We start from the raw sequence: 13918 nt of genomic DNA on the forward strand, positions 1-13918 counted from the left end.
TAAAAAAAATTATTTCTTTTTTCTTAACTTACAAATAAAGTAACCATGTTGAGCATGTATAAAATGATTTCTAACCAAAAATTTCATCATTTGAATCTGAATCTGTACAGATCAATGATTCATAATTAACTTCTGCATCGTTAATCAAACGATTATAACCGTACTTATTCTTTTTTATTTTTACTTTAATATCATTGTTTTCTTTGCGGATATTCCCTTAAAAAAATGAGTGAAAAATATTATATAAATTAAGTTTACCTGATAATGAATTTGTTAATCTTGCAATTTCTGTTTGTCTATAATAACTAGATAGATGTAAAGATAGAAATACGAAACATATTTCTAATATGACTAATAACATCAATATAATATATAATGTATTTTCCATCCTTCCTTCATCTGTATTCTTTAATAAATAATTATAAAGAACATTTACAACAATTACACTTCCTATTTGAGTTAAAATAAAATAGTTTAACAAATTTAATGTATGTTTTTGAACCATTTTTGATATCCAACTAAAGTACATTGGTCCAATACACCCTAATAAAAACCCTAAAATTCCAATTAAATATTCACTGATCATTTGGTTATTTGTTTCATCCGAAAAACTCCATTTAAAATTTGAAAACATATATAAAATGATACCAATAAAACCAATTGACATAATTTGAATAATATGAATCATCTTTTTTTTAACAAAATTATTACAATAAAAAATTGCTATAAATCGAACCAAAAGTAATGTAAAAATTGGTGTTGCTTGCAACAGAGACCTCTCATTAAAATTTTCAATTCTATTTATCTGACAATATGCAAATGTACACTCAATTATTGATAATATTGACCAGATAATATATGATAATATAATTCCTTTAATTGGAAGTGAAGAATATGTTTTGCTTTCCATATATTTTAACAATGTGTCATTTGGTAGTTTTTTAATATTTAATATATGTGATAATTCAAAGAATAACGAAGGCAATATAACAACAATTATAATACCAAGAGAAATTGCAAGTAAATTTGTTTTGCCAATTGTAACACTTACTTTTAAATAGTAGGGTGCTGGACTTATGCTTCCTGAATCAACTGAAGAAATACTAACTTTTTTTGTAACTTTATTCATTTGTGTATATTTTGGACTTTTAGTAGTTACATATTGTTTTGCTTCCATTCTTGTTGTTAAAGAAGTTTTCTCTTCCATAATTTCTTTCGATGTTGTTTTATCACTTTCTATTGTACTATCAGTAATGATCTCCTCAGTTTCTTGATTCACTTCCCCCTTTAAAAGTTCACTTTTAGTAGATGTTTGTGTTGATGTAGTAATTAATTGTGATTCACTAACATTTTTCTTTCTTTTCTCTTCAGCCTCCGCCCGTTGTAGTAAATTTTCTTCCGTTTTTTTATCTTGATTTTCAACCACACCAATCACTGAATCTGGTTTTGATATCTTTGTTGTTTTGTTAAAATTTATATTTGTCGTTGTTGCTATGTTATTGGTTAAGGAAATATTTTTTGCAAGGGTTGGATTTATGGTACTTTTAATAACATTATTTGTTTCCATAAATGTTGATACATCCCTTTTTGTAAATAATTTTTGCGTTTTTATTTCTAGATTTGTCACATGAATTAATGAATTTGATAGAGCAATCGGAGCAATTAGACTACCTAATGCAATAAAAAAATAAATCAAGAACAAAGTTTTAGAATCATTTGAAGAAGATATTAAAATTAATAGTGCACCTATAAATAATTAAAATTATAGTTTAAAAAGAAAAAATACCTTTGGTAAAATAAAACACATTTGTTAGAAAAGCAATTACTGCAACATATTGTATAAATCCAGTTAAAAAAAAGCTAATTACCAAAAATATATATGATAATAACACTGATATAACTGTCACTTTAATTGCATTATACTTTTCAAATAATCCTCCTGATGTAAACCATCCTATTAAAACACCAAAACACAATGCAGTCCAAAATCCATAAAATTCTTCTTTATATATTTGAGGTGATAAATGAAATAATCCAATTAGATAATTCTAAACGAAATATTATTTTGAATTAGAAATTAAAAATTACCATAAATAAAATTATTGGTAATCCTATCAAATATGACTGCCATCTAGACATCCTTATAATTTTATTCAAATAATTATTTTGTGATGAATTTGAATTATTGAATACTATCATTGTGTCATCATCAGAATCAAAATTTAGTGATAGTTTGTCATTGTCACTTGAGCTCAATAAACGTGTTCTATTTGTTGTATCTTTAATATCATTAACAGAATCTTTATTTACATCCTTTGTACTTGAATTATGATTACTTAGAACTGAAATAAATTAAATTAAATATAATAAATAAACAACATACTGCCTAAATTAGCTAATATCTCCGCTTCTGCGTTTTTAGTAAAAGACATAATAAAGTAAAATTTACAATCTAACGCATTTAACGAAAAAATAACGCACAGAAAACAAGTTTATATGCACAGTGAAAGTATTAAAAGAAATATAATGAGAATAGTGTCAAACAATATATGCATGTATATATGTTAAAGAATGAGTTAGAGATAAAAAGATACTTCGTTTTAAGAAATGCATTATAACTACGTTTGTCCAACATAAATTCGTGTCGTTATAAGTTTGCTATGTGAAATAAAGCATTCTTCAATTATTATCATATTGTTTATTATAAAAAACTGAATGTGCTTACGAGTGCACAAATATTTAAAGTTACATTTTTTTATTCAATTCAATGAAATACACTTTCTTTATAAAGTGATTTTCACATTAAATGAAAAACCATAATCATACGGGTCTTTGTAAGCAGTTGCGGCATTTTGAATCGATTACAAATTTGCATCATGTAAAGTTATCTTTATCAATAGTTGGAAACTTAAAAACTACTTTTAAGAATATTTTAATATATCATCGACTTTGTTAAAAATTATACAAGCGCTGCACATAAGATCTCGGTTTTTATGATTTGTAATAAACCAAAACTAAAATTTCACTTTCCAATTTAATCTACATTCTTTTTTTATTGATTCAAATTAAAAATATTATTTTAAATATTAATTAAACAGGATAAAACATGTTTTTTTTATGATGGATCTTATTTATTTTTTCAAATTAATATCTGCATGATATTCATTGCAATAAAAGATGAGATAATGGCTTAAACTAATTATTATGTATTTATTTACCGTAAAAAATAATAATATAATTTTAACTATTATATATTGATTCTAGTTATAATTATTTGATTACAATGCCATTTAGAACAAAATTCCCGGTCATTTTTAATGTAATATTTATTAAACATAAACATACTTTGTTACGTATTTATGACACAATCAATTAGTCACCTTATACAAATTTTTTTTCCTTTATGCATATTATAATTTATCTTTTTAATTTCAGTTTTATAATATAGTAAATATCATTTAAAAGTTTTTCAACTAACAACTAAAATTACTAACATTTTGAGTAGATATTTAATAGTAGAAAAATAAAATTTTTTAATATGTCTTACGATAGCGATGATAATTGCTTAGTTATTGATGAGGATCGTTCAGGTTAGTTTGAAAAACGATTGGTCCAAAAAAGTAAGATAATTTAGACACTGAAACAGATAATCTAAGTTATCCAAATAGAGAAAATATTTGTGTTACAAAAACTGAACAGAATGAAATTATTGATGAAGTAAAAAGCAATAATGATGGTATATCTATAAATAACATTACTAACCCTGATAACAAAATACTAGAAGATGAATTAGAAAAAACTGAAAAAACTATGGAATATGAAGATAATAATTTGGTAATAGAAAACAATGATGCTTTAGAAACTAAAAATATTGAAAATGAGTCATTGGATATTGTTAATCATACTATGGAAATGTTAAATAAGGATGATCTTCATAAAGATATTATATTTAAAGAATCACAAACATCCATTGATGAAGAAATGAAAAATAAAGAAATTGATGTGGAAACAGATAATATAGGAAATTATGGTATGTAATTTAATTTAAAAATTTTTTATATTTTTGTCTAGTTAATGCTAATGTTATAGACGATGACAATTATAATAGTGGAGAAGATGAAAATAAGGACTGTCGTATTGAATCAACTACTAATGCAAAAAATATACAGATAGAAAAAGAATGTGAGGATGAAGATGAGGATATGGAAGAGGGTGAAATTGTTGATGATGAAGGTATGTGATTATTTTGACTATAAATATATTTTTTTTTAGTTACACCAGAAGAGGCAAAAATTCTTCAATTACGTGAAATAAAGAAAAAAGATTTTTCAATATGGAATGATATTGCTCGACAAGGAAATCAAAATTACAATGGTTACATGAATAGTTATGATATGTTTGAAGAGTATGCTGATCCTTATGATCCAGAAGGATTGGAAGATTCTTTTAAATATGGAGCTATGTATGATGAGGCAATGGAAGATATACCATTGGGTGATCGTTCAAGACAAGGAAGAACAGCAGTACAACGTAATCGTGAAAAAGGACGTCTTATTTGCAAATTCTTTAGAGAAGGTTATTGTAGAGATTCAAAAAATTGTATGTATTCACATAATGCAAAAGATTCTGGAAGAACAGATAAATTATGTCGCTTTTATCAAAGAGGTAATTGTCAAAATGGTTTAAGTTGTAAAAATCTTCATGGAGAGTATCCATGTTATCGTTTTCATATTCAAAATTCTTGTTCCCATGGAGATCGTTGCAAATATTCACATGAGCCATTAAATGAGTATACTGAACGCCTTTTAGGAACACATAATATTGTTGATGATTCAAATAGTGCTGGTGCTAAGAAGAAAAAAACATTACTTGCAAAAGATGGAACACCGCTAGTTAACTTACCAAGCTTTAGTGATGTTATGGAACAATTAAATAAAGATGAAGACAGAACAGAAGATGTAGATATGAGACCATTTTTATCAGAAGATTTTCATAAAGGTATTTATGATGTACCTATGGAATTGAAATCATTTTTCAATCAAGGTACTGGAGCTTTATCAGCACAAGATCTTGAAGCATATGGTATTGCTACAACAACATCAAAAAAAATTGAGTCACCAAAAAGAAAGCCTGAAATTAATGATTACATGTTAGATTTATCTTCAGTCGATGATGGTTTGACAGCCTCTGATAGAATTCTTAAAGCATTTCAAGCTACAGACAGTGAAGAAGAAAGAGAACGTGCTGAAAATGAAAGAAAGGAGAGAGAAGAGCGTGAATCTAGAAGAAAAAGAAAACGTGATGATTATTACAACAATCGTGGGCACTCAAATGAAGGAGGAAAAAATTTTTCAAGGCGTGATGATAGATATACCAATCGTGGAAGAAGTTATCATTCAAGAAGCCCTAGAAAAGATGATTATCAAGGAAGAGGTAGAAATTATGATAGAAATTACTTTTCACCAAGAAGAGGACAATCACCAAGAGAATATTTATCACCAAGAAGACATGGTTCTCCTTCTCGTTATAATATTCCCAGAACTTATGATTCCTCAAGAGATTATGCATCACCTAGAAGAAGGACACCATCAAGACAACCATCTCCAAGACGATATGAATCTCAAAATAGACAAGTTTCTCCAAATCGTTATCATTCACCAGAAAGAAGATACCAATCATCAGGTTATGTTTCTCCAAAATCTTATGGTGAACAAAAAGAATATGATACAATGAGAGATTATCCTATGAACAGAAATCATGGAATGTCAAGAGATTCTGGATACAGGGAATCATTTGGTTCACCTTCAAGATACAATCAAGAATCTGGATTTAAAGATGATAGATATCAACGCGATTCACGTGATATTCGAGGATCAAGAGATCCACGAAGAGAATATAGAGATATTCGTGATTCCAGAGAAGGAAGAGATATAAAAGATCCAAGAGATATTCGAGATTCTAGAGATGTAAGAGATCTTAGAGGTCCAAGAGATCCACTTACTAGACAATCTAATAGTAATATGTATGGGGATTTTGAAAATAGATACGATGATCCAAGATATGATAATTCACCAAGAGAAAGACATTATGATAATAGGTCATCACCAAGAAGAGATTTTGATCAATTACCACCATCTACTGAAAACACAATGATTAGAACAGCTACTTCATTCTATGATCCAACTAGAGATCCTCGAAGGCGTAAACTTATTGAAGAATCAACAAATCCACTAAAACTTCAATCAGAGGATAGTAAAAATGATAATAATTTTGATCAACATGAATCAAATGTTGTTATTCGTGATGGACCATATGTCAATCCAGCATTAGATCCTCGTAGAAACAAAAAAACGTTAAATGTTGAAGAAAAGGATATGGTAGACAAGGTAACATGGGGTAGCTATAATTCACAACCACCACGTAATCCATATGATGATCCTCCAATGTATGTTCCTGGTCCACCACAATCTGGTTATCCATTATAACAAATGATATCTTTAAAAGAAAATATCTTCATTTAAATGGTTGTCGTACTACTATAATATATCGTCGTAAACCTAGAAGTTTATGATTTCTTGAATTAATATTAGAAACAAATCTTAATGACAACATACATACTTTAATTTTAAATTTAATTATTGTTTTAATTTTATATACTAATATTATACTAATTGGTTACATAAATATTAATGAAAAATATTTCAACTATTTAAAAAAAAAAGTATTTTTATTTTATATAACAATTTTTTTTTACATTTTCATATAATATTACACTTATCTTTTATTTTAGACAATTCTTTCATTATTTAACAATAATTCATGTTGCGCTGTCCCATCACTTAAAACCGTATCATTCTTATTATTTTTTCTTTTTCCATAAAACATATTATAGAAGTAAAAATAATATCCAAATAAAATACCAATGATTGTTCCTACAGCAACATCTTCTGGATGATGATGATAATCAAAAATTCTAGAGACTGCAGTAAATGCTGCTAATACAACAGCAGTAAATTGGATTACAGACTTTAGTAGATAACATCTTCTTATAAATATCATTCTATTTTGTACGTATAACTAAAAATGGTAATAATTTTTATTAATTTTTTATACTTACAAAAAAAAAAGTGGCTGCAAAAAAACTTATTGCTGAATGTCCACTAGGAAATGAAAGTGATGATTCTTTTATAAGTCCAATGTTGGTTCCAGTACATGTATAATTTAGTATATAAGAATGATCAGAACATGTTTGATTTTTTAATACATCCGGTTTACAAATTTCTAAAAAATATGGACGATGTCTTCCTACAGATACCTTAATTATATTCAAAAATGAACATAATAATATTAAACCCCACATAAAATTAACAATAAATTGAAACATAATTTGAATATATTTTTTACTTCTAACATAATTTGAATTTTTAGCATTTAATGTATTTTTTCTTTCTCCATAGAAGATGATCAAAATATTTGGAAGGACAGAGAATATAATAAGAGCATTTGGTGAAACAGTATCTTGTTTAAATGGATAACGAATAGTTTCATCATCACAAAAAAATCCTCGTTTAGTTGGTTGAATCCATAATTGAAAAGTAATAAATACAAATACTAAAAAGAATGATGATATTTATCTTTTTATCTTACCTATTATTAAAAAAATCAATGTATTAATTAACATTGGTTTTCTTCCAGTTGTCATAATTTTTTCTAATAAAGTATGTGAAGTTTCTCTAAAATTATTATTTAAAATATAATGAACTATTAAAAAAATTAAAATATAAAACAATTACATTTCATTTTCTGTATTATTATCTCTTATTGTACCATAATTATTAGAGTCAACCTGTTCTTCCGTCATCTTTTTATATTTTCTCAAGTATAAAAATTTACCTTATTATTTGTAATACTGATAAAATAGTTGACAAAGAAAACCAATCAATATGTGATAAAAACTATAAAAATAATAAAAAAGCTTTTAATACAAAATTATGATTTTTTTTTGTCGTATTGCAACAATAAGATACAATCATTGGAATTGTGTAGTAACATTTGGAAAATAATTTATTATGAGTAATAATATAAATATTCAAATATAACAAATTATTAATTTTATACATAAAAATTTTTATCAATAACGATATATATTTTTAAGAAGTGAATATTAATCAACACTTTTTATTGAAACAATTTCTTCATTTTTCGTTATATATTTTTTGAATATTAGACAAATACTTAAAGCTACTATAAATCCATACACACTTCCTATAATAACATCTGACACATGATGTTTATAATCTTTTATTCGTGTTACTCCTACAAATATTGCAGATGAAACCAAAACAGGAGCTAAAAAATATCCTACTTTTTTTCCAATTGATTTTTTTGAACTTCTTATAAATATGTATGTCTAAAAAAAAATAATTTTATTTGTAATAATTAATTAATTAACTATACACTAATAAATATAGCATTAAAAAATGCATAAGCAGCATGACCACTAAAAAAAGAAAGACGTGATTCTGAAATTTGCTTTATATCTTCTGAGGTACATTCATAATATTTAAAAATTCCATTTATACAAGTTTCATTAAATATTTTTGGTTTACAAACATCAACAAAATTTGGTCTTAATCTTCCAACAGAATATTTAATAATATGAATTGTATATGAAACAAATAAATTACCCATTAAACTAATAACTAAAAAATAATATTTAATTTTTATAAATAACATACCTAATATTTTATAGATAGAAAATATAAATAGTAATTTATGAAATTTAATGGATTTATCTTTACTTTCTTCATTATCTAATAATTCTTTTTTTAAAATATTTGCTTCACAATATTCAATAAATGTTACTAATATAAATGTAAATATTGCTATGGTAATTTGCATATATATTGCAGGAATTGTACTTTCTTTGTAAGGAAAATTTATATCATTTAAGTTGCAAGGTAATGAAAGTATTCTTGGTCCCAAATATTTTAAAAAATTGAATATTCCTATTCCTAATAAAATAAATGTTATTAATATAACTGAATATATTGTAGTATGAAATAACAATGTTGTCATAATAATAAAATAATGTTATTTTACAGTTAGAATTAAATATTGTCTAAATACTAAAATGGTAAATAAAAGTATGAAATAAATTTTTTATAATCAAGGAAAAACGACCAAAGGGAGGTCGAATGACGTTTAAATATATAAAAAATATGTTTTATAAAATTCAAATTAATTGTGATACATTAGAATTATAATATAGTAAAAAAAATAATTAATTAAGATATTTCTTTGTCTTTTTCTTTCATAATAGCTAATCTTTTAAATTTTTCTATTTTTTTAAATCTTTCCATTCCTTGTCCCATAAATATGTCATCACAATTTCTACTATTTTCTATCGATTCTACAATTTTAATACATAAACTTAATCTTATTGACAACTTCTTAACAAGAATTGCTGCTTTTTCATCTGTTAAATATTCTTTTATAGGTGTTATTATATGAGTTAAATTTTTTTTAACAATTGTGTTTACTAAAACATACTTTAAATTTTGTGGAACGATCTATAAACAAAAAATCAACAATATAAAAATAATATTAAGACAAAATAAATAATTTTTAATAAACTAACCTCAATAGCAACACATTCAATTTGATTACTTATAGTACCTAATTCATATGATTTACCACTTTCATTAAAAACAACAACTATACAATTATTTCCAATTAAACTTTTTTTAAATGAGTTATCAAAATCATTATCATTATGGGGAATTATTGTACTTATATAATATGTTAAAATAGACGTAGTATCAATTGATTGATATGTATAGTATTTACCACAATAATCCTTTGACTTGTTCGATTGATTATTCATACGACATAAATTTCCTAAATTTTTGAAAAAAGCATTAAATCTATATGAACCATAAACGTTTGATAAAATAGTTGATAAATTTATTGCACCATTACCAATATAAACTACACTAATATTAGATTCTTCTTTTACTTTAATTTTATCAAAATTATTTAAAAATATATTAATTTTTTCTGTTCCATTAATTTTTTTTGTTGAATGAATTTCATATAAATGACGTATTAATAAATCATGATCTGAAAAATTTCTATCAATTTCACCTATAAAATCAGTCGATATTCCATTATAACTTTTTAAAATCCACATTTGCTTTCCACAAATATGACGAATAATTATTTGAGAATATTCTGTTACTGGTTCTTCAAAAATTTGTGAAGAATTATTAAAAATGCTACTTGTAACTTTTTCTATTTTTTTTGTTTCTTTTTCCATAGATTTTTTATTATTTCCAGATGATGTAGTATCTAAATCTTCATATTCTAAATATGAATTTTTATTCATATATGTTAATAAATTTTTTTGTAATGAAGATTTTTCTGTTATATTATCACTAGTATTAAATTCATGTAATTTATTTTCACTATTTTTTATATTTTCCATATTATGCATAATCCTTGATTTTGTTAAAATATTTAATGTAATAATCGTATTGTTAACAATAAAATGTTTTGAATTTTTTATTTTTAATTTTTTTGGTAAGCAATTTCCTACTTCTTCATTATTAATCTCTTCATAATTTGTTGTTAAGTCAAGCCAATATGTAAAAAATGAATTTAGTAATGATTTAACATTATCAGTGATGTCTGTATAATTTTCAAGTACATTTAAGTCATCCTCAATTATGCATTTAAAATTTTCACTTTTTTCTTGAAAATATTTTAAGAAATATTTTCTACTTTCAGGATCAAATAATGAATACCATCTCATTAATATATGTAATGATAAAGTGATTATAATTCTGTCTTTTGAATTATTTATAAAAATAAGTAAAATATTAATTAAAATATTTATTTTTTTTTTCATTTGAAATTTTTTATACTCTGCTATTGAAGATGAATCGTAAAGAAACTCCAAAATAAATAATATAAATTCATTTGAAATATTTTTCATTGATCTTATTTCAATAAGTATTTCATCAATATGATTGACAAAAAATGGAAGATTATTGTATGCTAAAGAATTTAATGCTTTTAGAGCATTTGATACTCCTAAACGTAAATATTTCATTAATATACAATAAATATTTTCATGGTTTTCATATATTATTAGTGATGATATAACATTACAATAATACACTCCAAAAACAGAATCCGTTACATTAAGTTGTTTTTCTACATTTACATTTGTATATTCTATAATTTTTTGTATTAAAGAATTTTTATTTTCACTTGATAAATTTGCTAACATTTTTTCATTAAGAAGTAATATTGGTAATTTAATTAAAATTAATTTTAAAACTATCCATGAACGTTCAATTTTTAATGCTCTAATAATAGAACTACAAATATTATCCCAATGAAAATTATCTTCATCATTGTCTTCAATTAAGATTAAACTATTTGTTGTTAATTTTTCTGTACCATCTATATTATAACGTAATTCTACTTCACCAGTATTAAAATTAAGTATAATTGATAATAATAATTCGAATATTATATGTCTACAATTTCTACCTTTATTATCACTGTACTCATCATCATTGTAACATGAATAAAGATGTTCATTAAGAACATTTATAATTTTGTTAATCATAGAAAGATTCATAGAACTCCATCTTTTATATACTAATTCATTTATTCTTAATAGAATAGTTTTTTCATAATCCAATTCAAATAATTTTTTAAATGGTTCTTTTAGTATATTTCTTATTATATTAAATAAACTTGAAAATAGATCATTATTTGATAACAATATATTATTAATTTCTACTTTCTCAGCGACATTAAATATTACATTTATTAATTTAAGCTTAACATCATTACAATTTTCTTCATAAATTAACTTTCCACATGGTAAAATTAAATTTTCAATTATTTCATTTTCATATAATAATCCATATTTATCAAAGGTATATGTCAATAAGTCAATAATTTTTAATCGAACTTCTATATTATTTGTTTTATTAAAAAATCTATCAAAAAATTTTTTACTATTTGTAATCCATTCATCATCAGTAGGAGTAATTAATTTTGTACGATAGTCAATAAGTCCAATAATCAAATTAACATTACTTTTTTTTGTTAATAATAATTCAACAACATTAAAAAAATTAGGTGATACTAAAATACGTTTACCATTTTGTTTTTTACCATAAATAGAAGCTATAAATTCGATAATATGAGTAGTATCTTCAAAAACTTTCCCATAATCTGAATTTTCTTTACAATATTCTAATGATGTTAATAAAACATTACATATACTATTCCATGTTATAGTATTAAGATTTAAAAAATACTTTTCAACTAAACGCATAACAGTTTGAATAATTGTAACTCCAACAAATGGTCCCAATTTTATGGCATAAGTAAAACTTTCTAATATTGATGAAAGTGTAATTCTAACATGAGCATTTATAAATTTGTGACCCCAACTTGCATTTGAAAGTATAATTGCTGCTCCTTTAATTGCTAATAATTTTTCTTTTGAATCATTCATTGACATATATTTTGATTTATTAATTAAAGCTTCTAAATATTTTACTACAACATAACTATTAACTGATGTTAATGCTAAACGTGAAAGTTTCCACGCATCTTCATATGTTTCATCATTATTTATAATAATACATAACATATAAACAAAATCAGGCACTATTTCATCTGGTAAAGCACTAAAAAAATTTTTTTTTTATATTATTAATTAATTTAAAATATAATATAATTAACTTACTAAAATTTAACAACAGAAGTTAATACACTAATAGCAAAAGGCATAACAAGTTTTTTATTTTTTTTAATAACATTTTCACAAATACTTATAATTCTTACCAATTGTTCAATTTTAAGATGTGCTGAATTTTCTCTTACTAATCTTCCTACAATATCCATTAATGCTATTAATCGTTTATCATTTGATTTAACTTTATATTCTTTTGTCATCCAATCAGCTAACAATGGACCAATATCTTTTTCAAATGGTTCTAATGATTTTGCATTATTTAATAATGCTCCTAACCATTCTATTGTTAAATCATTTATACCAATTTCACGAATTGCCAAAAAAAAAGAATGTCTTAATCCAATACCTAATGTTTCACTTTGCGAAAATGTCATTTCAATAAGAAATTTAATATATCCATTATATGTATAGTCATCATCTAACATATCATTTGTTGTATGCCATATACCCTCTAATGTGCTAACTTGTAATCGTTTATCACGTATTATAGAAGTCATATCACTTATTACTTTTAAACGTTTTGAATTTGATGTTGATTTATGCATTAATTCCCATCCTTGTTTAGTTATAGAACCATCATCATTAACATATTGCTCCAATTGTATAATACTACAACGTTCTCGTGATTTTTGCCATAATTTTGATATAAATGATGTTTGCGAATTACTATCTTCAGATGTTTCATTCATTTTGATTTATATAACACCATTAAAAATAAATATATAATTTATAAAAAAAAATTTTCTAAATTAATTTATTATAAAATATTTAGTTAAATTATTTTAAAAAATATTTAGAAAATTACAATAAATTAAAGAAATGAATAAAATATTCATAAAGTAGTATTACTTATCTTCAGTGACATTTAATATTTTTAATTCGTGTTAGGAAACATCATGCATCTTGATCTTTTTTTTATAATAATACATCTCTTTAATATCTAATTAAATATAAAATTATTATTATAATAAAAAAATACATTAATCTAAAGATAATAATAATGACATAAATCAAATTAAATATATATTAATTTTTTAATATATATTTGTATATGTATTTTTTTTTCCCTCTCCAATAATTAAACAATAAAAAAATTAATAAATTATCTATTAAATAGAATACACAGATAAAACT

At 23.8% G+C, this 13918-nt stretch overlaps 5 protein-coding genes across 5 annotated transcripts; 1 reads left to right on the forward strand and 4 right to left on the reverse strand.

The window, feature by feature from the left end:
• Positions 1–70: 70 nt before the first annotated feature.
• Positions 71–2432, reverse strand: SRAE_X000182700 (Hypothetical protein; the record flags this gene model as incomplete). Its single annotated transcript, XM_024653363.1, has 7 exons — positions 71–216; positions 259–1746; positions 1787–1825; positions 1869–1906; positions 1951–2048; positions 2089–2342; positions 2384–2432. The coding sequence occupies 7 exons, from the start codon at positions 2430–2432 to the stop codon at positions 71–73; spliced, it is 2112 nt and encodes a 703-aa protein (XP_024499297.1).
• Positions 2433–3538: 1106 nt separating this feature from the next.
• On the forward strand, positions 3539–6485 carry SRAE_X000182800 (Zinc finger, CCCH-type domain-containing protein; the record flags this gene model as incomplete). Its single annotated transcript, XM_024653374.1, has 4 exons — positions 3539–3590; positions 3635–4030; positions 4072–4233; positions 4273–6485. The coding sequence occupies 4 exons, from the start codon at positions 3539–3541 to the stop codon at positions 6483–6485; spliced, it is 2823 nt and encodes a 940-aa protein (XP_024499298.1).
• Positions 6486–6786: 301 nt separating this feature from the next.
• SRAE_X000182900 (Phosphatidic acid phosphatase type 2/haloperoxidase domain-containing protein) lies at positions 6787–7861 on the reverse strand (the record flags this gene model as incomplete). Its single annotated transcript, XM_024653385.1, has 4 exons — positions 6787–7077; positions 7118–7611; positions 7648–7733; positions 7794–7861. 4 exons carry the CDS (start codon positions 7859–7861, stop codon positions 6787–6789), a joined length of 939 nt encoding a protein of 312 aa, XP_024499299.1.
• A 449-nt stretch (positions 7862–8310) lies between these two features.
• On the reverse strand, positions 8311–8901 carry SRAE_X000183000 (Phosphatidic acid phosphatase type 2/haloperoxidase domain-containing protein; the record flags this gene model as incomplete). The annotated part of the gene is made up of 4 exons (XM_024653396.1): positions 8311–8316; positions 8366–8410; positions 8458–8702; positions 8739–8901. 4 exons carry the CDS (start codon positions 8899–8901, stop codon positions 8311–8313), a joined length of 459 nt encoding a protein of 152 aa, XP_024499300.1.
• A 386-nt stretch (positions 8902–9287) lies between these two features.
• On the reverse strand, positions 9288–13473 carry SRAE_X000183100 (Rap GTPase activating protein domain and Tuberin, N-terminal domain-containing protein; the record flags this gene model as incomplete). The annotated part of the gene is made up of 3 exons (XM_024653407.1): positions 9288–9572; positions 9641–12716; positions 12776–13473. 3 exons carry the CDS (start codon positions 13471–13473, stop codon positions 9288–9290), a joined length of 4059 nt encoding a protein of 1352 aa, XP_024499301.1.
• Between the last annotated feature and the right edge of the window lie 445 nt (positions 13474–13918).

Source organism: Strongyloides ratti, scaffold srae_chrx_scaffold0000003 (genome assembly GCF_001040885.1).
Source record: "Strongyloides ratti genome assembly S_ratti_ED321, scaffold srae_chrx_scaffold0000003".
Lineage (NCBI taxonomy): Eukaryota > Metazoa > Nematoda > Chromadorea > Rhabditida > Strongyloididae > Strongyloides > Strongyloides ratti.